The 26,852-nt window shown below is 40.3% G+C and overlaps 2 protein-coding genes across 6 annotated transcripts in view; one reads left to right on the top strand and one right to left on the bottom strand.

Annotated features, from left to right (window-relative positions):
• On the top strand, nt 1-20,956 carry paqr3a (progestin and adipoQ receptor family member IIIa). Of its 3 annotated transcripts, none has more exons than XM_059646169.1 (7): nt 1-524; nt 2,462-2,650; nt 3,211-3,304; nt 11,425-11,580; nt 12,918-13,115; nt 18,226-18,316; nt 18,852-20,956. In XM_059646169.1, the coding sequence occupies exons 2-7, from the start codon at nt 2,466-2,468 to the stop codon at nt 18,989-18,991; spliced, it is 864 nt and encodes a 287-aa protein (XP_059502152.1). In that variant the 5' UTR covers nt 1-524; nt 2,462-2,465; the 3' UTR covers nt 18,992-20,956. The 3 variants fall into 3 exon arrangements, with proteins under 3 accessions (XP_059502152.1, XP_048388326.1, XP_048388316.1); XM_048532369.2 differs by having other exon boundaries at nt 3-524; nt 3,142-3,304; nt 13,005-13,115; XM_048532359.2 differs by having other exon boundaries at nt 9-524; nt 3,142-3,304.
• The window catches only part of bmp2k (BMP2 inducible kinase), a 133,684-nt gene continuing 127,577 nt past the window's right edge, over nt 20,746-26,852 (bottom strand). The window contains exon 16 of one of the 3 annotated variants that reach the window (XM_048562755.2): nt 20,746-26,852. In XM_048562755.2, the coding sequence (XP_048418712.1) occupies nt 25,420-26,852 (1,433 nt within the window). In that variant the 3' untranslated portion in view covers nt 20,746-25,419. The other 2 variants (XM_048562843.2, XM_048562666.2) reach the window with 2 other exon arrangements.

Raw genomic sequence — 26,852 nt, 5'->3', positions numbered from 1 at the left:
CCTGGGCTCTGATCGCGGGTTCGGGGGGGGCGGTTAGAGCCGCTAAGTCGGAAGTGCCCCCAAGAACTGTATCCGGTTCCAGGTTTGGGCCTAGTCTTTACCGTCTGTCCCTGTCTCCAGCGCTTGCTCACACACTCCCAGCCCCAGCGGGTGATGATGTCTCGGCGGCGGGGACTGTGAAATACCGGGTGAAACTTTCCCCATTTCCAAAGGGGCGGGTGACGGCGCCGACTGGTTACTAAGTCACTCCCGGCAGGTTTCACCCGCCCCGGGTAATTTAGTTATCGGTCAGCCTGTCAGCTTTCACTGGCGACTGAAGGTGGAGTCATGCTGAGGGGGTGGGCTAGAAAGTCCTGCTGTGGACGCTGACTGACTCCCTCAGAGAAGTTGTCGTGGGACTTTATTTAAAAATCAAAGTTTTTAAAATCATTTACAGTGGTGTTTTTGAGCAGTTTTATGTCCACTTGATGGAGCATTTCCCGATGGAACATTTACTTTGTTGAACTAATTTTCATAAGCAAAAGGTAAGAAGTATCATTAGTTTATATCATTAGGAAATATTCAAGCTTATAACATATCAGATTCGAGCACCGTCTAGCATGTTTGCACAATGTCGATTTTAAATAAGATAAAATATCTCCAGGTGAAAAGTATTACTGAATATTTGCTCATGTGTGTAAAACAGATGCCTAGTAGAGATTCTTGTAATATTATGAAACTACCTTTTTTTAATCAGATGGAGCAGCCTTTAATCACTCGTACGGTGATGTTAAATGGATCACAGATAATGAGAACTGCAGATGCTGGAGAATCCGAGATAACAAAGTGTGAAGCTGGATGAACACAGCAGGCCAAGCAGCATCTCAGGAGCACCAAAGCTGATGTTTCGGGCCTAGACCCTTCTTCAGAGAGGGGGATGTGGACTGAAGATGGATAGAGGAGAAGATCGGTGGAGAGGAGAGTATAGGTGCGGGGGTAGGGAGGGGATAGGTCAGCCTGGGGAGGATGGACAGGTCAAGGGGTTTGGATGAGGTTATTAGTAGGAAATGGAGGTGCAGCTTGAGGTGGGAGGAGGGGATAGGTGAGAGGAAGAACAGGTTAGGGAGTTTGGGGACGAGCTGGGCTGGTTTTGGGATGCACTGGGCGGAGGGGAGATTTTGAAGCTTGTGAAACCCCCATTGATACCATTGGGTTGCAGGGATCCAAAGCGGAATATGAATTGCTATTCCTGCAACCTTCGGGTGTCATCATTATGGCACTGCAAGAGGCCCAGGATGGTCATGTTGTCCAAGGAATGCAAGGGGGAGTTGAAATGGTTTGCGACTGGGAGGTGCAATTGTTTATTGCAAACCAAGCGTAGATGTTCTGCAAAGTGGTCCCCAAGCCACCTCTTGGTCTCCCCAATGTAGAGGAAGCCACAGCGGATGCAGTATACCACATTGGCAGATGTGCAGGTGAACATTTGCTTCATGTGGAAAGTCATCTTGGGGCCTGGGATGGGGGTTAGGGAGAGGTGCGGGGACAAGTACAGCACTTCCTGCAGTTACAGGGGAAAGTGCCTGGTGTGGTGGGTTTGGAGGGGAGTGTGGCGCGGACAAGGGAGTCTCTGAGAGAGTGGTCTCTCCGGAAGGGTGGGGATGAACAAATGCCTTTAGTGGTGGGGTCAGATTGTAGATGACGGACGTGTCGTAGGATGATGCGTTGTATTCCGCCGTCTACAATCCGTGGTATACTGCATCCGCTGTACCCGTTGTGGCTGCCTCTACATTGGGGAACCCAGGCGGAGGCTTGGAGACCGCTTTGCAGAACATCTACGCTCGGTTTGCAATAAACAACTGCACCTCCCAGTTGCAAACCATTTCCACTCCCCCTCCCATTCCTTAGACGACATGTCCATCCTGGGCCTCCTGCAGTGCCACAATGATGCCACCCGAAGGTTGCAGGAACAGCAACTCATATTCCACTTGGGAACCCTGCAGCCCAATGGTATCAATGTGGATTTCACAAGCTTCAAAATCTCCCCTTCCCCCAAAACCAGCCCAGCTCATCCCCACCTCCCTAACCTGTTCTTCCTCTCGCCTATCCCCTCCTCCCACCTCAAGCCACACCTCCATTTCCTACCTACTAACCTCATCCCACCTCCTTGACCTGTCCATCCTCCCCGGACTGACCTATCCCCTCCCCACCTATACTGTCCTCTCCACCTATCTTTTCCTCTATCCATCTTTAGTCCGCCTCTCCCCCTCTCCCTATTTATTTCAGAATCCTCTCCCCATCCCCCTTTTCTGATGAAGGGTCTAGGCCCGAAACGTCAGCTTTTGTGCTCCTAAGGTGCTGCTTAGCCTGCTGTGTTCGTCCAGCTCCACACGTTGTTAAATGGATCTTATTGGCTTAATCATACATTCATCATCTGTTATAAAATCCTTATTTTTGTTTTTCTGCATTTCTGTGTAATTTCCAGCACCATGCCTCAGAAGTTGCTTAAAAGTGCCCACTATATTGAATTAGGAAACTACCATTATTGGCCTGTTCTTGTACCACGAGGCATCCGCCTGTACACTTATGAACAACTTCCATCTTTCCTTAAGGATAATCCTTACATTACAGATGGATATAGAGCTTATCTACCTTCAAAATTATGTTTGAAAAGGTAAATTATAGATTGAAATAAGTTTTTCCTTTTTATATTAGTTTTTATATATGTTTTTGTATAGAAACGTATTTCCGGAATACAACTCATTATCCCTCAAACAAAATTGTAAACTGCATTTTAGTAACTGATCTGGTACCAATCATGAAAATATTATTTATTAGAAGCTTGATAAATGCAATGTATCTGAAATGATAAATGTACAAAATGCTACCATGTACGCAAAGATATTTTACCTAGCTCTCTAGAGGATTTAGAAAATTTAAAACACAGAACCGCAGATACTGGAGATCTGAGACCAAAATAGCAGAAATTGCTGGAGAAATTCAGCAGGTTCTGGAGAAGAGTCGCTGGACATAAAATGTAAATTCTGCTTTCAGACCTACCGAGTTTCTCCAGCAATATGCTTTTAATTTAGGAAATTGTTGTTTTTAACTCAAATAATTGCACTTGTATTTTACATTGCAATAATATGATACCTTTTTCTACAGTCTTTTCATCCTTTCTAATGAGACGGTGAATATCTGGAGTCATCTACTTGGATTTTTCCTGTTTTTCAGTCTTGGCATTTATGACATGACCACTGTACTTCCTGCGGCAAGTGCCTCTAGGGATGATTATGTTATATATACCATATGTCTCTTCTGCTTCCAGGCAAGTAATTTAGATGTGTTTGTTCATTAAAGAAATGTATATTTTAAGGGAATGTCAGATTGCAGATTTTTTTTTTCCTTCCATGAGCAGTAGATACTCCAGTAACTTTGTCACTCCCAACTGGAATCTGACTAGTTACTCCTGTTAAGAGACTATCTCAAGATCATCTCGCTGTTAGTTGTTATGAGACAGAATAATGGTGCCTATTATGCAATTGATCCGGGTAGCATATTGTTGATGAGGGTTATAAAAGTGTCCCATCCATACACTGTCTGAGCAAGAAAAGTACTTTCTCACTACTGTAGCTTTCAAATGCTCTAAATAGAGTAAACTGTTACAGTTTTGTGTTAGTAGAACCGGAAGAATATCACATTTACAGTGCCAAATGTGTTTTTTTTTGTCATTTCTTCATTTTGGTTGCAGGAGTAGTAGTTTCATATGAATAGAAATGTTTATGCATGGTTAATACATGCTTAAAGTAACCCTCCCATTTTCTAGCCATCCGTTTACCTGCAAACATCTGCACGCCTCCCCTGTTAACTTTTGTAAGTTCTTGTCGGATACTGTCAAAATTGGCCTTTCTCCAGTTTAGAACTTTAACTTTGAAATGGTGCAGTTAAGGGTTGGATAAGGAATGAGTGGAACAGGCAGAAAGGTAGCAGTTTGTGACTAAGTCCAGATCACAATAGAGTTTAAGCTTGGGAATTAGGAACGAGGGGTTGGGGAGTAATCTAAGTGAGTGGTGAGTTTTTCTGACTATACACAGGCGGGTGAGTCATTAAAACTAGTGTGAGGAGATGCAGTATTGAATTATAGCTTTAACTAGTGTTGCCACTTAATCTAACTGCAGATATTCATTGGGTGATTTTTTTCCAAATATAATTTGCTTTTAAAAATGGCAAGTGATAGTTTGCAAATAAAAACCAAAAGAACTGCAGATGCTTAAATCAGGAACAAAAACAGAAGTTGCTGGAGAAGCTCAGTAGGTCTGGCAACATCTGTGAAGAACAAAATCAAAATTAACATTTTGGACCTGAAATGTTAACTCTGATTTTTTTTTCTCTTCAGAGGCTGCCAGACCTGCTGAGCCTGTCCAGCAACTTCAGTTTTTGTTCCTGATTTACAGAACCCACAGTGTTTTTTTATTTAGTATTTAACTCACTGTCACATCTTCGAGGTGGGTATACGAGGAAAAGAAGTTCTGCTTCTTTCTCTGACGGGATTTCCTTTCTAACCTTTCTTGTCCACGGGATCCAAAATATTAACTCTGATCTTTTCTTTACAGATGCTGCCAGACCTGCTGAGCTTTTCCAGCAACTTCTGTTTTTGTAAGTGATATTTTGAAGTTGTAATGTTTGGCACTTGGGTGTTGGTGGACACCTGTGTGATCCACAGCAACTGTGTCTGTAGTAAGTATCTGTAATTTGAAGAACTTCAACTCAGGTGATGAGCTTGAACTTGACCTTCACCTTCAGATGTATTGATGCATCAGGGAGGGGGAAGAATTAGTCAGACATTTTGTAACAAAAGGAGGCACTCTCTCACTTTTATGCTCATTACTTTAAAGTTGAGCCATTTTTAGGGACAGGATAGTGTGACGAGAGTGAGGAAGGTATGGAGATGCAGGTGGTAACACTAGAGTAATCTTAGCCCTTGCCAACTGGTACAAAGTTCTTGCAAATTGTCCCATCAAGAGCAGAGACTGCAGGAAGGATGAGCAAACTAACCATAGCACCAAGATGTAAAGGGCCATTCAAGTGGGTAGAGGTAAAAATAAATGTAGTTGTCGTGGAGGACAATGTAGTTAAGCAATAAATATGTTTTATTGTGGCCAAAAGTGATTGTCCCAAAAGTTGTGTTGCTTGCCCAGTATGAGATTTATGGCCATCTCCTCGAGGCTGGACAGTAACCTGGATATGGGTAGGACTCCTAAGCTAGAGCTCCTTCACTCTGACCTTTTTGTGTTCTTTTTCTTTCTTACCTCCTGTCTTTGGGTGGCATCTCCCCAGGGTGAAGCCAGTGTGGACATATTTCATAACTAATAAAAATGTACTCCAGTGAGGAAGAAAGACACCATGAGAACGATATGCCATTCATGGCTGACTAAGGAAATTAAGCATGGGATCAGTTAAATGAGAAGGTATGCAGTGCTACCTAGATTGGGGAGACTTTTAGAAGTCAGCAAAGGATGACTTTAAAAAACCGAGGGAGAAATGTTTACTGTGTAGTCAAAATCAAGAAAAATAAAAACCAAAAAGTAAAAGCTTCTGCAAGTTTATCAAAAAAGGAATAGCAGCTAAAGTGAAGATTGGTCCATTAGAGGGTAAGACTAGGGAATTAACGGGAAATGAGGAAAGGATGGTGGTTTCATTGCAGAAGTCATAAAAACAGCCCAAGAATAGTAGAATATCATGGGGAGAGGGGTGTAACTTAAAACAATTACTAGCGGAAAAAGTAATTGGAAAATTGTCCACTGGACCTGATGGGCTGCTTCCTAGAGTCCTAAAAGAAATGGCTGCAGGAATAGTAGATTCATCAGTTGTGATCTTCCAAAACCTCAAGATTCTGGAAAAATCTGAGTGGATCATAAAATGACAAATGTTATACCTTGCTTCAATTAACATGTGACTCAGAAAACAGGAAACTACTGGCCAGTTTGTATTGATTGAAGTTTAGAAGTATGGATGGTGATCTCATTGAAACACACAAGCTTCTGACGGAACAAGGCTAAGTAGATGCTGAGAGGATGTTTCCTTGCAGGAATCTGAACGAGGGGTACATTTCAAATAAGAGATCTCCCAGTTAAGATCTGGATGAGAAGTGGGTTTTTTTTAGTATATGGACATTTTCAGGTTGTCAAAACTAACTGGCGAAATGTTAGGGATTAGGACTGGGGCCTCAATTATGTATGATTTTTATTAATGACTTCGGTGAAAGTTTAACTTTATTGGAGCCAAGTTTACTGATAACGCAAAGGTTTATAGTAAAGCAAGTTGTAAGAAGGATACAAGGTCTGGAAAGAGGTCGATATAGTTGTGGGCAAAAAATTGACAGATAAGGTATAATGTGGGGAAGTGAGTGTCTGTCTGCTTTTGTAAGAAGAATGAGCTGTTTATTATTTAAATGTAGAGAGGCTACATATTGCTGCATGACAGAGCGATTCTGAGTTCCTTGTGAGCTGACTTGTGATTCAAGCACAGCAAGTGATTAGGAAGGTGAAGAGAATGTTGGCCTTTAATGCAAGGGGAATGGAATACAAAATGAAGGAAATCTTGCTACTACTGTAGTGAGCATTAGTGAGAAAACACGTGGAGTACTGCGTACAGTGTTGATCCCTTGGGGAGGGACATTCTTGCACTGGAAGCAGTTATAACAATCACTTGGATGATTGCTGGGATGAGGGTTTTTTCCCTTTTGAGTAAAGATTGAGTTTGTATTGATGTTTAGAAATATGGATGGTGATCTCATTGAAACACACAAGCTTCTGACAGAACAAGGCTAGGTAGATGCTGAGAGGATGTTTCCTTGCAGGAATCTGAACGAGGGGTACATGTCAAATAAGAGAGCTCCCATTTAAGATGTGGATGAGAAGTGGGGTGTTTTTTTAAGTGTCCTTAGTATTTAGAACTCTCCTTCCCACCAAGCAGTGGCAGTTTGGTCATTGTCAACTCAGCCGAGGAAATACTCACCAGAGGTTTTGTGGTACAGTGAATAAGTATCCCTGCCTCTGAGCCTGAAGGAGAAAAGATGCAATTGTAATGTGGCCAAGCAGCCTTTGAGTATTAACCTGAAAATTCACAATGACAGAAGGAGAGATTCCTCATCAGGCATGAAATAGAAAGAAATCAGAGCCTTAACCACCATTATTGATAGCTCCACAGTGCAACATTCAAGTAAAATTTGATGTTACCACATCAAAATAGTCGGGTATCTAATATTGCCTGAGGTGTATAGGACAAGATAGATGGATTGGGCAGCTGAGTCAGATGCAATTTAACCGTGAAAAGTGTGAGGCGATGCACTTTGGAAGAAGTAATGAGGCAAAGTATTACTCAATGAATAGCAGGACATTAGGAAGCTCGGAAGAGAGATCTTTGGGTACTTGTTCACAAATCCCTGAAGGGGGCAGGTACTTGCCTTTATCAATCATGGCGTAACTTATAAGAGCAGAGAGGTTATGTTGGAGCTGTACAGAACTTTTGTTAGGCCAAAGCTGGAGTAGTGCATTTAGTTCTGGTTGTCCCACTATAGGAAGATATGATTGTACTGGAGGGGTGCAACAGAGTTAATTCATCAAGATGTTTCCGCTGATAAAAGGTTATGTAGCCTTAAGACCATAAGACACAGGAGTGGAAGTAAGGCCATTCGGCCCATCAAGTCCACACCGCCATTTAAATCATGGCTGATGGGCATTTCATCTCCCCTTCCCTGCACTCTCCCCGTAGCCCTTGATTCCTTCTGAGATCAAGAATTTGTCGATCTCTGCCTTGAAGGCATCTAACGTCCTGGCCTCCACTGCACTCCGTGGCAATGATTTCCACAAACCCACCACTCCCTGGCTGAAGAAATGTTGTCTCGTTTCCATTTTAAATTTACCCCCTCTAATTTTAAGGCTGTGCCCACGGGTCCTAGTCTCCCTGCCTAACGGAAACAACTTCCTAGAAACTCCTTCTAAACCATACATTATCTTGTAAGTTTCTATTAGATCGCCCCTCAACCTTCTAAACTCTAATGAGTACAATCCCAGGATCCTTAGCCGTTCATCATACGTTAAACCTACCATTCCAGGGATCTATTCCAGCCTTGGATTGTTTACTTTAGAGCAGAGAAAGCTGAGGAGACTTGATTGAGATGTATAAGATTGAGGGCATGAACAGGGTCTGTAGGAAGCATCTGTTCTGTAGTAGGTGGTTTAGATGGAATTTGAGGAAATGTTTTTCAACAGAGGGTAGTTGGAATTTGGAAAGCACTGCATGGGAAGACAGTAGAATTGGAAACCTGGCAGCCTTTTAAAACATAATTGGATTAGCACTTGAAATATCGTACCATGTAGTATAGATAGACCATCACAGACTTTGAAGGGCTTCTTCTGTGCTGTGTGACTCTGAATGCAGTTGTACTCCTTGGCAGTGCCAGTTGACTCGGTTAATAATGTGGCTGCTGTGGATCACACACATCCTGTGCAAGTTGAAGTGAATTCAGGATTTGCCTCCTTGTCCTGCCAATAGTATAATTCACAATACTGGGTGAGGCCTGCTTTCCAGAGAAGTCAAGGAGTAGAAGAATGAGACCTGTTCTTGATTGACAAAATTCAAAAGTTTACAGGGAAGAAATCTGGAGTCAAGGCCAAATTAGATCAACTATAACCTTAATGAATGACAGAACATGGTTCACAGACCAATGACCTTCTATCCTTAATGTTTTGAACCAGGATTACAGTTGTTTTGCACGAACAGACGGTTCATGAACTAACACAGTAACTGGCAATACACTGCACTAAACGTTGCAAGAAAGACCAATGAAATGCATTGCACAGGTAGTCACTTAGGGTGATGATGAGGCTATGGGACTATAGTAAAGAGGCAGAAGATGACCATTCACAGGCAAGAAAACTCCATAAGTCTACGGTTGAGGACCTGTGATAAGCACTTAGCACTACCTAGACCAGTGAGCAAAATAAGTATTGTGGCAGGCTAACTGGATTAGACTAGTTAGACTAATTGGATCTGTTTGGAATTGCATTTTGTTCTTCCAGGAAAGAAGCTAGCTGCGTATTGAGTCTGTAATTAGTGATTGAGTCTTTTCTGCTCTTAAGTTTTAACATGGTATACAGGTTGGTGGTAAAGTCAATAAAACGTGCAGGAAGCAATTTACAATAATCAATATTATTAATAAATTGTTGCATTCAAAACAGCAGGACAGGTGACATGTCAAGGCTGAAGCATGTGGGAATTCCCGGATACCAGTATGAATGATCTGCACAATAAATGTTTGAAGTAGCTTCAGCTCAGAGTTTGAGTTCAAAGCTGAACTGTAGGCATTGGGATGCATTAGGATTGGGGAGGGTTATTTAGATTCTTAGTATTAGGAAGCAATCAGACCACTTAGGATGGTGTCTTCTGATATGGTGAGAAACCTAGAGTGCAGCAGTGTGCAGTCTGCAAATGTGCAGTGGCTTTGAGCAGATTGTTTATTTGGATGAGAATAGGTGCTGTAAGATGGAGGAGCATGACATGGTAGGGGGAAACCATTCAAGTCAGGGAAACAACCAGGAATGTGGTAAAAGATAATATAATGAGGGGGATTGACATCCTCCTGCAGCAAAGAGTGAGTGTCCATGTAGTTGGGATTCCTGCTCGGTGCTAAGTTTCAGGACGTTTGCTCAAGGCTGAAAAAGAACTAGTAATGTGAAGGTGAGGAGCCAGTGTTTGTGGTCCATGTCAGTACCAATGACGTATAACTAGGAAAGAGATTCTGCATAAAGAGCTAAGGTAAAATAAAATTCAGAACCTCACAGGTTGTAATATCTGGATTATTACCTGAGCCATATGTAAATTGGTGTTGGGTACACAAAATTTAGAGAGACGGATACGTAGTTCAAAGACTGGCATCGGAGTTTTGCAGGACACTGGCACTAGTACTGGAGAAAGTGGTGGTTGTACCATTCGGCAAGTCTACACCTGAACCATATTGGGAAGTGTTCTTGCAAACCTCAAAACTAGAAAAGTATAGAAAATTTAAAACTAATTGGTGAAGGCAGGAAATCAAATCAGGAAATATATAGTGTACCAGAGAGTAGGAACAAGGTAACAGAAGAAAGTAGTAATATGGGCAATGAGGGTCAGGTAGTGGCAAGAAGGGACAGTGTAGAAACAAAATTGTGAATACACCAACAGTCAAGATATGTTACAAAGATAACAAAAAGACACAACTACTGGTTCTGTATCTGAATACGTTGTGACTTTAATCATAAAGTGATAAACTGATAACACACATTGAAGTAAACAAATATCTAGTAAATATCTAGCAAATATGTAGCAACAGGATGACAAGGATTGGGTCCTGAATATTGAGGGAATTAAAAAAATTTTAAAAGAATAGGAAGTTGGATAAATGTGGAGTAGTGGTATTATTAGTCAAGCATGGCATTTGTACAATAGTTAGAGGTATCTTTGGCTCAGAAAGTCAAGACATAGAATTTATTCAAATGGAGGTTAATAGGGGAAAGAAGTTGCTAGTCAGAGTAGGCTTAGTGGACAACAGGTAACCACGGTAAACAAGAAATAATATTGGGTGGTTGTGATAACAGGATGGCAATAATCAGGTTGACTTTAATCAACGTGTTAGATGAAGAAAAAACAGCAAATACTAGTTTGAATGAGGAATTCATGGAATGTGTTTGAGAGCAGCACATTCTAGGACTGACCAGAGAGCAGGTTATGGTAGACTTAGTATTGTCTGAGAGCAGATTAATGAGCTTGAAGTAAAGGCATCCCTTAGTAGCAGAGGGGATAAGATGATTGAATTTTCCATCCAGATTGCAAGGGAGGAGATTGTGTATAAGGGTTGTATTTTAAAATTAAATAAGGACAACAATGTGGGCATGAGGAGTGAATCAGCTGAAGTGAATCAACATACCAGGCTAGGTCAATAGAGATGCAGTAGTAGACATGAGGATATTTCAAATTTTATTTTTAAAATCATTCAGTATTTTGAATAACTATAAACTTCAGCCCTCTGTTAAGAATGCAGTTAAAAAGATAAGCCTCTCCATATACAAGTATGAGTTGGTTGGTCCTGGTTAATTCTAAGTGCTTTATGCCTTTACTTTTTAAATGCATCTGGACATGTTCACCACTTCAAGCAATAGTAATTAATAAAGATGGTTGCCTCGTTTTGTTTTGATGACAATGTAGATATTAATATGACATTTTTGTGACAAATTGCTTATTTATTACAATACTGCAATGTAATTTTGAGATTTACTTAGTTGTGAACATTATAGCCATTGAAATCATTTTTCATTCACTGTTTGATTCTAGGTGACTTAGGTCATTTTCTGTGGTACAGGTGTTACTGCATTTCTTTTCCTTAGTCAATTTGAAATATTTGGTTGGTAGGTTTGCATGCTGTGTTCAGTGGGCTATCACCTGTTCTGCTGTCATCGCTCTGAGAAAGCAAATCGGCGCTGGATGGCCCTTGATTATGCTGGTATTGCCATTGGGATTTTGGGCTGCTATGTCCCTGCAGTATTCTATGCCTTTTACTGCAATGAAGTAAGTAAGTTTTTTTTTCTGCTCTGTCTGCATAAATGTTTTGAGTTGGCTTCACACTGAACAGTAATGTGACATTTCTCTTTAGTAACTGACTAGTTAAGCCCTGATTTGAGATTTATGCTATCCCAGCACAAGTCAACAAAACAGCCGTTGCATTAAGAAATGTGAGAAAAATATTGCTTATTTGCAGAAGTGCGCTCTCATGTTTTATAATTGGGGAAGAGAAAACATCTATGGCATGCTAAGCTGCAATCGGTAATTGTTTTTTGCTATCTTAAAACCCTGAGAAACAAAGTATTATTTTAAGGACACCCTTCAAAGTCCGCTCCTTAGGTACTGACTTGATCCCTTTTCCTGGTAACAGTTTCAGATTAAATCAGTATGTTCACAACTTTATCACTTTGATCCAATTGAATTTCCCATGACTAAGCCTGTCGCCGCTGTGAATGTGCTTCTGTCTCAGCTTCTCCAAAACAGCTGAAACTTATTACCTTAACAAGTAACCTTGTTACTTCTAGGCTCAAGTACACTCCTGGCTGATCTCACACATTCTACCTTTCATAAGTTTGATCATCCCAAATTAAACTGCCCTTAAACCACATCATCCCATTTCTGATTTCATCCTGTTTCCAGAAAACAGAAAACTCGACTGTTTTCTGGTCAAGCAATATCTTGTTCTTAGAATTCTCATTTTGAGTTTTCCAATCTGTCTATATCCTTGTAATTTCCCTCAATCTCACAAACCCTTTCAGATACTGACACTCCTCACTTTTATAGCCATGCGTTCAATTGCTTAAGCACCAGCTCTACTTTGATTTCCTCCATGGCACCTTTTAATCCCTCCATATGTGGCTTGGTGTCATATTTGTTTTGTAATGCTCCCACAACGTGTTAATAAATTAAAAGTGCTCTAAGGTTTTGCTTTAAATGCAGATAATCCCAAATCTGATCATTGTATTTTTCTGTGATAATGGGAACTGCAGATGCTGGAGAATCCAAGATAATAAAATGTGAGGCTGGATGAACACAGCAGGCCAAGCAGCATCTCAGGAGCACAAAAGCTGACGTTTTGGGCCTAGACCCTTCTTCAGAGAGGGTCTAGGCCCGAAACATCAGCTTTTGTGCACCTGAGATGCTGCTTGGCCCATTGTGTTTTTCTGTCTGGCTATTTAACTGAATAAATAAAGCCAATAGAAATCACAACTTTCATAAATATGCTATCGTCATTTACTTAAGAGTGTCATTATTAATTGTGATGTTAAAGTGATATTTCTAACACTGATCCCTAAAATTTTAATGGTTAAATAATTTGATTCGTAAATTTTTTTTGTGCTTAGTATTGGCGACAGGTATACTTAATAATGGTGCTGGCTATGATACTGGCAGTATTTTTTGCACAAATACATCCGTATTACCTCACACAGCAGTGGTACAGCCTGCGTGCACTCATCTTTTGCTGTGTCTCTGCGTATGGGTTTATCCCAACAATACATTGGATCTGGCAGAATGGAGGGATGAACACACCAATTGTTCAGGTGAGTGAGACAGAATGAATTTAACATGTATAACTAGTTTGAGGCAAACAAGAAGTGAGTCAGTTAAAGCGTTAATTCAAGTGTTTAAGTAATAGTCCATTCTTTCCAATAACAAAATGCCTGAAGTACATTAACGATTTTCATCAAACCTAGCAACATACTGATGCACAGTTTAGTCTATGGAAGGGTAGAATCTGACCTCGAATATAGAAATTCAGAACAAACCAGTTTGGCTCTCGGTAATTTTTTATTTGGTAGTTAGTAACAGGACCTTTTTAAGTAGGTGGTACATTCCTATGCTTATGGCCTAACAAGCCTCAGTTGAATAGAATATTTTCAAAGACAAAATTCCCTTTAAAGATTCTAGATGTGACTGTACCAGCAAGCAGGAAGATATTGAGCAACCTGAATAACTGACTCTCTTCAATAGAGAAACAAACCCTTCACATCCTTCCTAGAATGCCCAGAAGAATTGGGGACACAAAGCCAGTTGCAGCCTAAACAGAATTTAATGAAGTTTCATCATACCTTCCGTACTTTTGTAGTCTATGTTTACGGTGGCCAGGATCTGTTTGTCTTAACCTGCCCTGCCAACTTCAATGATTTGTGCTTACATACCCCCAGGCATCTCTTCAGTATTATTTAGCGATAGAATTTTGCAGGATAAAGGCTTACTGACTTAATGTGTAACAACTGAAGAGAACAGGTAATGAACAAGCACACATTTAATTAGATATAATGTATGACCAGGTACAGATGGCTGAAGGAAATTACTGGAGGTAGCTTGGCAAGGGTTTGGGGGATTAAAAATTGAGAATGATTTTCTGAATTCAGAAAAAGGTGGAGAGATGAGGGTATGAACTGGCATTCTGAATGAGTTTTTTTATTTGAAAGGGAGAAGATTGACAAATGGAGAACTTTATCCGAAGTGATAAAGGTATGGTGGGTTCTGCTATAACATGATAGTTGTGTTCCAGCTCAACATCGTGTTATAGAAAATCGGGCTGTATAAATAACTGGGCCTATGGAAAAAGCACAGTTGGGGCAAACCACCAAAAAAGCATAAGACAAAGGATAGCACTACTGTTAGCTGTTCACGCAGGTTGTTCAGACTGTGACAGCACCTCCGTGGCTCCTTCTCGAAGTGACACAACTGTCGTCACTATTTCCAAGAAGTGTAGGACAGTTACACAGGTATTCTGGTCAATACTTATTCCTTAGTTAGCAACACAATGACAGATTGTTTGGTCATTATCACTTTGTCATTTGTGGGAGAATGTTGTGAAATTAGCTGTTGTATTTTCTACAATGACTGCACTTCAAAAATACGTGTCTGTCAAGATCTTTGTAACATCCTGAGGTTGTGAAAGGTATAAGTCTTTGTAAGCAAGAAAATCTAGGTTCAAGTTCTGCCTTAGAACTTAGTGGCTCGGGAAGATGCGTTCACAGTGTAATTAAAAAGATTGAGTATCAATCGGCAAAGTCTTCCAACACTGCACATAACAGGCTATAAGATAGGGAGAGATTTCTGGTTAGCCATGTGACTAAAAGAACATTGCGGACTCTACTACTACTATCCATAGTTCCAGACTGTGACATATACATGTGTATGTTGCCCTGGCAACTCAGGCGCCTTCAGGAATCTTATCACCGTACAACAAGGGTAGCGAGGGGTATGGAGCAAAGGTGGGAAAATCAAATTGAAACACAAATGAACCTTGATCTAACTTCTTAAATAGGCTGCTGGAGACTCCTGTTGTACTCGGGGCCTGTGCCTCTGTGTTTCCTTTCAAGGAAAGTTAGATATACTGTTTTTCATGCTCACCTACACCCTGCTTTTCTTGACAACAGACCTGCTGGCTTCTTACTTTTCAGTTTTAATGAATGCTGACAGGGAGAATTTCTCTGAGACTCTCAGCATTGTACAGGTACACTGTAGGTATCATTAGCAAAAGGGCTCCTGACAGCAAGATGTCGACCCTATAGAATTGTATTATAGCCACCACAAGTTTGCATTTTAGAAATAGAATTTCCCATGCATCAGTCACGTTATAGTCAATTCTTGTTGTTGGAACACACATTGTAGCGGAGCCCCACTGTATGAGATCAGAGATAGCAAGAACTGCAGATGCTGGTGGAAGAAAAAAGTATGGAGCTGGAGGAACACACTGGGCCAGGCAGCATCAGAGGAGCAGGAAAGTTGATGTTTCGGGTCAGGACCCTTCTGAAATGGGGTCCAGGAGGATGAGGTATGTTGGAAGTTGGAGATGGGAGAAAGGGTCCATAACAGTGAGTCTAACACACCCTCTAAAGAAATAGGCATGGACATGGTAAAAAAAAGTGTTCAAGATCCAAACGTGAACAGGATTCATTGGTGTGTGGGTGCAGGGGAATGAAGGTGAGACCTTTCCTGAGGACTAACTGTTCATCCTCAAAGGGGGAGTGGAAGGAGGTCTTGGGGAATGGTGAATACCCAGCAGGGCTTGGGGCTAGATGAAGAGCTGGTAGCAGAGTTGGAGTTTGGTGTGAAGGTAGAGTAAGTGATGTTTGTTGGCGTTGGCAGCAGGAACAGCAGTGCCTGGGTGTCAGCAATGGAAGCAGCAGCAGAAGTAACATGAACAGAGTTGGCAAAAATGACATGGTCGGTGGTGTCAGCAGGAGAGGCAGTGGTAACCACATGGTTAATGGCACCAGGTACATTGAGGGGAGGTCCTCGGTAGGGTTGAGAACTTGGGGGTTGGAAGAGGCCATGATAGTAAGCACAAGTAAGTTTAGTGTCCTTACAGATTTTAATGTCAGATGGGGTGGAGAAAAAGCAATGGTTGAGGTTGTGGATCCTCTGTAGAATGGGGAAAAAAAGAGGGCTGTTGCAGGTCTGGGAGAGGGATGTTCTGAGCTAGGGTAAGGTTGATTGTTGTGCCAGAAGATGCTGCCACATTTGAGTGTGTGTACTTGAGGATCCATAGAGAAGACTGTTGTTGGAGGCCCTGGATGTTTTGTACGTAGAGGTTGTAGAGGTTAAGGCCAAATTGCGATGGCCTGAATGTAGTTGGGCGTCCATTGGGGATGATCCGTTTCTGTAGGCAGGTACTGAGAAAGGGCAATATAGCTGAGTGTCTGGTAAGAGTTTCATGGCTGAAGAGATTACCAGAGGGTTGCAGTGGGAGAGCGATCCACTGATGTCTTTCCGGAGGGAGGAGGACAACTTCTTCAAGTGGGCATCCTTGGAAGAGGATGCACACCTGGGGTTATAACTCACTCATAGCAAGAACTGCAGCTGCTGGAGTCAGAAATAAGAGTTTGGAGTTGGAAGAACACAGCAGCCAGGCAGCAGCAGAGGAGCAGGAAAGTTCATGTTTCAAATCGGAACACTTCGTCAGAATGAAGAAATTTATGAAGAAGGGTCCCATCTCAAAACATCAACTTTTGTACAAATGCGGAGGAATGGAATTGTAGGAGATATAGCAGTTTGGATCGGAAATTGGCTTGCTGAAAGAAGACAGAGGGTGGTAGTTGATGGGAAATGTTCATCCTCGAGACCAGTTACTAGTGGTGTACCGCAAGGGTCGGTGTTGGGTCCACTGCTGTTTGTCATTTTTATAAATGACCCTGGATGAGGGAGTAGAAGGATGGGTTAGTAAATTTGCAGACGACACTAAGGTCGGTGGAGTTGTGGATAGTGACGAAGAATGCTGTAGGTTGCAGAGAGACATAGATAAACTGCAGAGCTGGGCTGAGAGGTGGCAAATGGAGTTTAATGCAGACAAGTGTGAGGTGATGCACTTTGGTAGGAGTAACCAGAAGGCAAAGTACAGGGCTAATGGTAAGATTCTTAGTAGTGTAGATGAGCAGAGAGATCTCGGTGTCCATGTACACAGATCCTTGAAAGTTGCCATCCAGGTTGACAGGGTTGTTAAGGCATACGGTGTTTTAGCTTTTATTAATAGGGATCGAGTTCTGGAACCAAGAGGTTATGGTGAAGCTGTACAAAACTCTGGTGCGGCTGCACTTGGAGTATTGTGTACAGTTCTGGTCACCGCATTATAAGAAGGATGTGGAAGCTTTGGAAAGGATGCAGAGGAGATTTACTAGGATGTTGCCTGGTATGGAGGGAAGGTCTTACAAGGAAAGGCTGAGGGCCTTGAGGCTGTTTTCGTTACAGAGAAGAAGGTTGAGAGGTGACTTAATTGAAACATATAAAATAATGATAGGGTGGATAGGGAGAGCCTTTTTCGGCGAGTGACGGCGAGCACGAGGGGGCATAGCTTTGAATTGAGGGGTGAAAGATATAGGACAGATGTCAGAGGTGGTTTCTTTATTCAGTAGTAAGGGAATGGAACGCTTTGCCTGCAACGGTAGTAGATTTGCCAACTTTAGGTACATTTAAGTCGTCATTGGACAAGCGTATGGACGTACGTGGAATAGTGTAGGTTAGATGGGCTTGAGATCGGTATGACAGGTCGGCACAACATCGAGGGCCGAAGGTCCTGTACTGTGCTGTTATGTTCTATGTTCCTGCTCCTCTGATGCTGCCTGGTCTGCTGTGTTCTTCTAGCTCCATACTGTTACCCCTGTATGAGGTATCTGGTTCAGTTCAGGTGTGCTTCTGGCTATTGTCAATTGAGGTGCATGGAGATGAGTCTCACCATCAATCAATACTTGAATCAGTATAATAAAGGAAGTCACTTAGCTTATCGTCAACGACTATTATCTTGTCTTACTACTGAAAGATAAATGTATAGAAGAAACCCGTCCAACACAGGTGTCATTTCCTCTCACCCCTCTACCAATCTACCTTTAAGAAAACCTTAAAGTTCATTTTGGATTAAACTTGTTCATTAAATTTTCCTATTCTCAGCCCTCTGTCTTATTACTGCTTTACAAAGTGTCTTAGGCTGTTTTTCCACATGAAGCACATTATATAAACATTCTAGCTGTGGAAGGTTTATTTAGAAATTAACCCAAATTATTTGTCAGCAATTAAATTGTAGTGTTGCATTAAAGCCAGTGGTTCATAGAGGAAATGCATAACCCGATCCCTTCCTGTTGATTGGAGCTTAATCCGAATCCATTTGTGTAATTTATTATAACTCAATTTCTGTCTTCCCAGGCATTTGTACCACGTGTATTTGTGATGTATTTGATGGGTGCAATTGCTATTTTTTTCTACATTACGAAAATTCCAGAAAGATATTTTCCAGGTGAGTGTGCAGAGACTGAAGTTGGAGTTTCAGAACATCACAGTATGAAACTAAGTTACATAACTATCCTCAACAAATCATTCATTGTAATGACATCCTCCAGCAACTTTTAAAAATTCTTTAAACAAAAGTTTGTTTCATTCAGTCTAATATCTGAAATATGGCAGAAGGGGACAACCCTAGATCAAAACTTAACTTAAATTATCGAATGAGAGAACAAGATAGCAGGAGGGGAGTAATTGGTACACATTAAAAATGAATGCTAATATATCCTTAAATAGTTTTGAATACAGGGAAGAGTTGTGGAAACTAAAGTTAAGCTTCAAAACAGTTTGAGAAATTGCACAAAGATTAAAGTTTAAAGTCCTTTCTTGACAAGATTATTAAAAGGTTTTTAAGCTTTCATTTTGCGAATTAAACACAACATCCAATGATGGTTTGTTCTAATGTTCTTGGTTATAAAGTGACTAAACATAGTAATAGTCTTCGTAAGGGAAACAAGCAAGAGTTGCTAACGTTTCTGTGCCTTTTACAGGACAGCTCAACTACCTCGGTTCTAGTCATCAGTGCTGGCACGTCCTTGTTGTATTGATGTTTTATTGGTGGCACCAGACTGGAGTATACATCATGCAGTACAGACACAACCAACCCTGTTCTGAACTAATGAGTACGTAACCGCAACAGTGTCTTGTGATTAGGTGAACAACTTCTGTAAAAGTGCCTGTTGAGAATCTGTTGTGGTGTGCAACCAGGAAATGTGAATGAATGAGTTATACTTCTGTCAATCTGAATGGACAGCTACCTCTATTTCCAGTTTCCAATAATCTGTTACTTAAATAAAGAAGTCTCAACATCCTGCAGATATTTTCCAATAGCTTGAGATGTCTGAGGTATTTCTATGAATGAGCTTACAAATTAAGGTGTAATAGTCAATCTTCAAATAATTTTCATACTATTATGTCTGATACTGGTATAATTCAAGAACCTGCAAAATGCAGGTGCTAAACGTTGTATTTGTGTTTGTGTATGTGTATGCCTGTTTGCCCAGTTTTAATGTTAGCAAGTGAGGGGTGTTTTAACCTTGGAATTGTGCTGAACAGCACTGAATATCCCTGGTTTGAGACTGCCTCCCAAGATACCTCACCCCTGTTTACACTACTGAATATTAGCTCAAATAAGTGATCTCATTAAAGCTGTACTTTTTATGGATAAAAATGTAGAATATTGTATGAAATCTTCTCTGATCTGTTTAAACTGGAACTTAAGGAACAAGACTTAAAAGCTGGGAGACAAAGGAGAAAGCTAGGGTTTCTGGGAAAAGTGAAACATTAAATAGAAACCCTGGTATTCTGAAATGTGAATATATATCCTGAAACAAAATCAGGGAAAGAATTGACAACTACTTAATCTCCATCTCCAAGAATAAGAATCCTGTATGTGAGAATAATGTGAACAGAATTGGAACCTGTCATTTAATCTTCATAGGAACAGTTTGCATTTGGAAACAAGTATGATTAAAATTATTTAGTCATCTGCAAAATTTGATCAAAGTTATCAGGATGCTTTCTGATCATAACCAAGGTTTCATACCTTATTTTAGCATTTGCCACATAACATCTAATCAATCAGTCAGTTAGCTAGACGAGTAGTTTGAAATGCAGAGTAATGTAAACAGTGCGAGTTTAATTCCCATACCATGAAAGATTCTTGTCAACCTCTTCTCATGCCTGGGGCATGACTACCCTTGGGTTGAACCACTAGTTTTCCGACAGCATCCCGATCTTTAACACTTCGAATATCATTGTGGAAGAGATAGGAATTTAGATACCAAATGTAAAATCTTAAAAGGAAAGACTTTTTTCCTTTGAGACGTGAAAATATTTTTCCTTTGGTTATGCTTACTATGTTCTAATAGCATGGCTGGCTGGTTCACTGGAGAAGTACAAATCAGAGTCGATTGTTTGCCTAGCTTTATCCTTTTGGATGACTGGCAGGTATATTGGAGAATGGACACTTAGTCTGACAAATGTTGAGGAAAACAAACAAACAGTCTGTTACTTCTACTGTTCCTCCACATGCAGCTAGATTGTCTTTGCACCTTGTACTTTTTCACTGAAATGGCCAGCCAGTGCCTTAGAACAGACCAACAATGAATGATGGCAAAAAATTCTAGTAAACCTCAGAAGAAAAACAAACTTAAGACTTTTCACACTTAGTATATACTGTGTTTTTTAAAAATGTAGCAATTACTGCTGAGAACACCATTGACAATTAAAGGGTATATTATACAACCTATACATCGATCCCAGAACTTCACACAGTGGGTTGAGTCCTAGGTTTATGCTGGGATGTTAAACCAAAAGGGCTAAGTGCAATTTAAAAGTTATGTGCATAGAAAATTTATTTAGCAGCAGGTAGAACTGGTATGGTTAGAAAATGGTGGTTACTTGCTCTTAAATATCTGAATCACATGACAAGCTCTTCATCTGGAAAATTCGTGCAAATCCTGGAACTGGATGTCTATTTTGAGGAATGCAGTGAGAGAAAAGATGGGTGTTTTGTCTGACATTATTTGGAGCTTAATTTCTTTTCTTCTCCTCTGTAGAAATGTATTATCAATAAAAATATTTTCCAACACAATTTTTAAAATAATTCATTTAATACCTGAAGTTGTGGGATGAAGCAAAATTGCTGGAGTAATTTAACAAACCAAAGAGGCTTGTGCAGAATATCAAATGGTAAGAATAGATGACAGGAGGAAAATGCAAATTAATTAACATCAGATCATTTTAAGAATATGGGCTGTGCAAGAAATGAGGTATAGCCAACATTTTAATGAATTGCACTTATGTAACCAGGAGTGCATTGGTTGATCATGAAGTCCACCTAAATGCATGTTTTTACACCAATTTAAGTAATAGAAACTTATTGCAGGGGATATACGCATCACAATTATACTTCATATACAGTGTAAATCACAAATAATCAAGCAACTATGCCTTAAAAAACAAGAACTGACTTACCTTCAACTGACTGCTTGGACATTGCAAAGATCGCTATAATACAGCAAACTTCCAGTATTTGAGGTATATAATTTTTGTGGGTTTAATGAGGGTGCTAGTCAAAACAGTAATCAATCTACAAAAGCCATACAATGAAATTCCTTTCCTCCCCATCCCACCACCACCACTAGTCAAGATTAAAAAATTTTCTAATCAACCTGTTCAGTGATGTTATTATACAACTCTGATAACAGTTGGGACTTGAACCTGGGTCTCCTAATTCAAAAGGCAGGGATACTACCACTGCACCTGAACAGCCCCATGTGATGATTAACTAGAATTCCAAAATATGAAACTAACATCCCCCCCCAATTTTCCCTTCCATTGACTTCAGTGGGCAACAGGAAACAAGGGGGGTGGTGGAGGAGGTGGGAAGAGGGGGAAAGAAAACAATTGGGATATAATACTGGAAGCTGTGATAGGGATAGAATGAGAATAGACAATATCATAGCCAACAAGAGGAAGATACCATAAATGTTAGTAAAGTACTGAAGTAACATTTAAAGACATAGAACACTGACAAATAAAAAAAGGGCATGCACTGAATAGACCTAGGCTGGACACATTGCCCATCTGTATTTTAAAATAAGAGATGAGAGATAGCAAAGGTATTACTGAAAACAACATGCTGAGATCGCAGCAGGTCAGACAGCATCTATGCACAGAAAGCAAGCTAACATTTTGAGTTGAAACATTAGCTTGCTTTCTCTGCATGGATGTACCTGACCTGCTGCAATCTCCAGCATTTTTTATTTTTGTTACAAATTCCAGCATCCACAGTAATTTGCTCCTGTATTATTCATTTAATTAGTTAGATAAGTATGTAGCGTCAAGAGATTAGCAGTTGAGTACTTCTGTAATTCCTTTCTTTAAGAATGGGGATAGAACATATCCCAGAAATCATAGCTCAATCAGTGATAGGACAAATAGAACTAGACTAGAGAGGTTGGAAAATAAAACCAGAGAATGTTTGAGAACCTCAGCAGGAGAAGGAACATCCACAGACAGAGAAACAAAGTTAATGTTTTGATTTCTAAATTATGATAAATATAATAATCAGTAGTAACTATAGATTTCAAAATGAAAGATTTGCTTGACCAATGCTGCTGAATTTGAGAGATGGTAAAGCAGTGGTAAGATTGATGGCATTTACGTAGGATTTCCAAATACCTTCGATGAAATACTCAAAATACCAAAATGAAACTGTCAGAGGATGTTGTGCAAAACCAGGAAAGTACTGGAGAAGCTACAGGTCTGGCAGCAGTGACAGAGCAGTATGATTTTTTTGGCTTGAAATAATTTGGAATCAAAATATTAACTTGCTTGCCCCAGATGTTCTTGCAGCCTCTGAGATGCTCCAACACTTTCTGGTTTAATCTACAATCCCCAGCATTTGGAGTATTCCTCCCCCCCCCCCCACTTTAATGTGGATTTGATGCAAGTGGCAGAATGGATTGCCAGCTGGCCTCCAGGAATAGAGTGAAGTATTCATGTTCACAATTTACATTAAATTTAGTAGTAGTGTTTGGATTCTGAATCTAAGTTTACAGACGACACCAAATTGGGTGGATAGTCAATACTGAGGAGGACTGCAACAATTACAGGAACACTTAAAAATTGACAAATGCTCAAATATTTGGAAAACTAAGTTAAACACAAATGAGGTAGTGCAAGATTTTGATACAGAATAGACACGGAATTGTACTGCTTGTGTAGCAGACAATAAGTAAGGCTGCCAATATAAGATAGTCCCCAAGAAATCCAATAGTGAGTTCAGATGAAACCTATTTAATCCAACAGCAGTAATTGTGTAATATGCCACCTTAAGGAGTAGATGAAGTAAATAGTAGCAATGTGTTTATAGGGAGGCTTCACAAGCATATGAGGGAGAAGGAAATAGGTAGTTTCAAAGAATAGATCCCTACAGTGTAGGAACAGGCCATTCAGCCCATTGAATCTACACCAACTCTCCAAGCATGTCCTACCTATCCCTCTGACCATGCATTTCCCATGGCTAGCCCACCTGCCCCTGGACCACATGGCAAATTTAGCATGGCCATTTCACCTATCCTGCACATCTTTGGACAGTGGGAAGAAACCAACACAGACATGGGAGAATGTGCAAACTCCACACAGTTGCCCGCGGGTGGAATTGAACTCAGACCCTCATGCTGAGAGGCAGAGGTGCTAACCACTGAGCCACCATGCTGCTCCAATGGTAAGTCTAAATTAGAAATGAAGGGAATGAAGCTTGAGTAAAGTATGAATGTCAGCATGGTTTGTTTCTGCTGTATATCCTTTATATGTAATACTGTACACTGCAGGAAGCTGATTCACCACTCTCCATTTTGTGCCCTGAATTAAATTTCACTTAACTGTTAGCTGGGCTGAAAGAAGTGGGGTATTAAAAATGACTTCATGCCCCCATGAGGGTATAGTTATCAAAATGATTCTACATTTGACTAACAATTTAGTATACAATAAACGAGGATTCCATTCCAGTCCGGAATGAATCCTCTGCCCATATTTCAACTGCCAACATTGGTGCCACCATTTATGTAGCTAATGTGGCTGTGCTTGGATTCTGCATATGTTTAAAAAGTTCATTTTTTTCAATGTTATTCTTCATTGTGTGTTGCTTATTAAGCACTAAGAAACAGTTACATGTTGAAAACATGCCCATTATTTTTTCCATTTCTTGACAAAATATTGTAGATTTCGGTCAGCTGGCTTCTCCTGATGAAGGAGTATTCTTCCCCAGTGTGGAAGACATTAATCCTTTTACTTTATCCCTAATAGAGACATAATTAACAACACAGGAGGTGCAGAAAAGGATTGAGCTGTTTTTCACAATATGAAATGTACAATGTCTGATGAGTGAACAATCAATTTTGCAGCCTGAAAGTTGATTTTCACCATTTCATTATAATTGTTACTCAATTTTCACAATTTTCAAATTTAAAACATGAACTGAGTTAAATTAACTGAAGTTTGAGATAGCTTGAACTAAACAAAGCTTCTCTGCTTTCCTTAATACAAATGAAATATTCAATCCATTATAACCTTAACTTCAAGTTGAATTTATTGCTTCATTGGAAAGCAGTTATCAATGAATATAAACAAAGGGAGTATAGGAAACCAATCCTTCTAATCATATTGTTAAAATGAAAACTGAAGTTTGCAAGGAAAATTGTAAGTATCAGCGCTCCCTATATGGAAAACAGTAGAAAGAAAACCATGAAGCAGACTGCGATCAATACAAAATGATAGGTTTAACAAATTATAATTAAACTATTAATACGAGAAAGGAGACTTGCTCACTTTCAAGTCCAAGTCTGAAAAGTGCACTTTTTAAAACTTTATCGCAGCAATAAAAATAGACTATATGCTGGGTGTTTGATTCCTGTTCACACAGAAGCAGCCTAGCTGAACACAAGCTTTAAAACACAGTAATATCACAAAAATACAGGGGGCATTTCAAATCCAGCTTTAAGCATGTAAGTCTTGACATTTTAAAACTGTGGCTGCACATTATGACAACTTGAAGAGCTGCAAAACACATTCTGACGTTATGCTAGTCTGAAGATTGCGAGCACATTCTACATTGGAATTCATTTGGAAACCCTTCACCTCAAATAGCAAAATACATAATTTACATAATCAAGTTCCACAATCCCTTTCTAATCAATCAATCTCAAAATGTTAACCAGTAGTTGCAGTTCTGCAAGCTCATACTCTTTCAGAACAATCAATCATTTTCACTAAAATTTAGGGTTAATTAAAAAAAAAATCAGGATTTGTTGCAGAAAGCTATAAATTCTGTAAAATGCAGAATTAAGAAATGAAACAAATCATACACAGTCTAATTCCAGGCAATGGAAATAAAAATTTAAGGAGAGTGTCAGCTGTGATATCCCCTATGATGGCTCAGAGGTATTGCATAGCATTGGGGGAAAAAGCCCAGTTTGTAAGGCCTTGTGGTGGAAAATGAGTTTTGTACAAAGTAGATATGGATTCTGTTCTACTGGAAGACTACTGATTCTACTGTTTGGAAGGAAATGGTGCTGCACCAAATGGATCAAAGTCACTGTGATGCTGTGTAACAGTACATAATACTAGTTCAGTAAAGGGAACTGCCCCAAAATCATCTGTTGTTAGCCCTTCTCCAGTGAGAAATGCCCCATGTACAGAACCTGGTCTTGATCTGCTTGCGACTGGATGGTGTTCTCCTCGACAATCACTTAGCCCTTGATACTGAGTGTTTTTTTGAAGCTCTTGTGGATGGAATGGTTTGGCACCGAAGGGATCAAGCAAGCTTTCATCAGAAGGCAATGACTGACATTTCTCCTTTCCATCAGTAAGTGTTACACCAATATTCTCCTTGGAGTCAGATGTGTTAAGGAGTTCATTACTACTTTGTGAATCACGCCTCCCTACTTTTTTATGCCTGCGCACTCGCTCTGGAGTTCTATAGGTAGGTTTGGAAGGTTTTCTTGTTGTCGTTGGTGTGCCATGATGTCGCTTGCCAGTTCCACCAGATGACTCTTGTTTGGTGCGCCGTTGCCGAGATGAAAGTTTCTGTAAACTGCGTTGCTTCATCTTGTGCAGTTGACTGGCTGTGATCTCTTCAAAAGGGACATGTCCAAATACATCCTCATTGCTTTCCTTTCTGTACTGTACAGTCTGAATTGGCTGGAATGGAGCAGAACCAAACATGTCTACATCATTGGGTGAAATAGGTGGTGTCTGCGTGAGAGTACCCTGACTATATTGAACCGTTTGAGGTAATTTCTTAGTAAAAGGTGCATTGCTGAATACATCAAACTCTTCTTGCTCTTTATGGGTGGCTGATTTGAAACATGTATTTTGAAAACTCTCTTTATTTTCTAATCTTTCGCTGGGTTGTGCGTGCTGATGCAAACCAACAAATGGCACAGCACCGAATATATCAACTTCACCCTGTAATGTTTTGGTCCCTTTAACTTGAGGCGAATCTGGAGGGGTGATGAGTGCTGTTGCTGATTCAGCACTTGCAATACTTTCAGCATCAGCATTATATTCTAAACCTGGTTCTGCTATACTATACATCTGTTTCTGTTCATAATCTGAATCAGAGCTGTGTTTTTCTTCCTCATCCACTTCGTCTTCATCGGAGTCCATTAGCAGAGGTCTCTGCCCAAAGGTTTCTGCTTCTACATCATTAAATTCACCTTGTTCACTATGAAACTCCTCCTCCTCTTGTTCCTCCTCTTCACTGCTCTGAGGGGTAGGTGGGTCAGACTCAAAATCACTCTCTGAGTCTTGACCTCTTTTATTATGGTCTTGCTGCATGATTAAATTTGAGTCATTTCTTCTCCCTTCTTTGCTTTGACGAGTGAGTGGCAGGACACCTTGTCCTTGTTTGTCAATTTTAAATCCACACTCTGAAACAGTACTTGAAATCGTTGCATTTTCTTCACATTTTCCATTTGAAC

The sequence above is a fragment of the Stegostoma tigrinum genome, chromosome 1, assembly GCF_030684315.1.
Source record: "Stegostoma tigrinum isolate sSteTig4 chromosome 1, sSteTig4.hap1, whole genome shotgun sequence".
In the NCBI taxonomy this organism is placed as follows: Eukaryota; Metazoa; Chordata; class Chondrichthyes; order Orectolobiformes; family Stegostomatidae; genus Stegostoma; species Stegostoma tigrinum.
The sequence above is the reverse complement of the archived record's forward strand: the minus strand, read 5'-3'. Positions and strand labels throughout refer to the sequence as shown.

Excerpts from the sequence above, each read along its gene's own strand:
- paqr3a (XM_048532359.2), top strand. The coding sequence starts at position 2,466 with ATGCCTCAGAAGTTGCTTAAAAGTGCCCACTATATTGAATTAGGAAAC. Across the intron at positions 2,651-3,141 it reads TCAAAATTATGTTTGAAAAG|TCTTTTCATCCTTTCTAATG; the intron begins GTAAATTATAGA and ends CTTTTTCTACAG. Across the intron at positions 13,116-18,225 it reads TGAACACACCAATTGTTCAG|GCATTTGTACCACGTGTATT; the intron begins GTGAGTGAGACA and ends CTGTCTTCCCAG.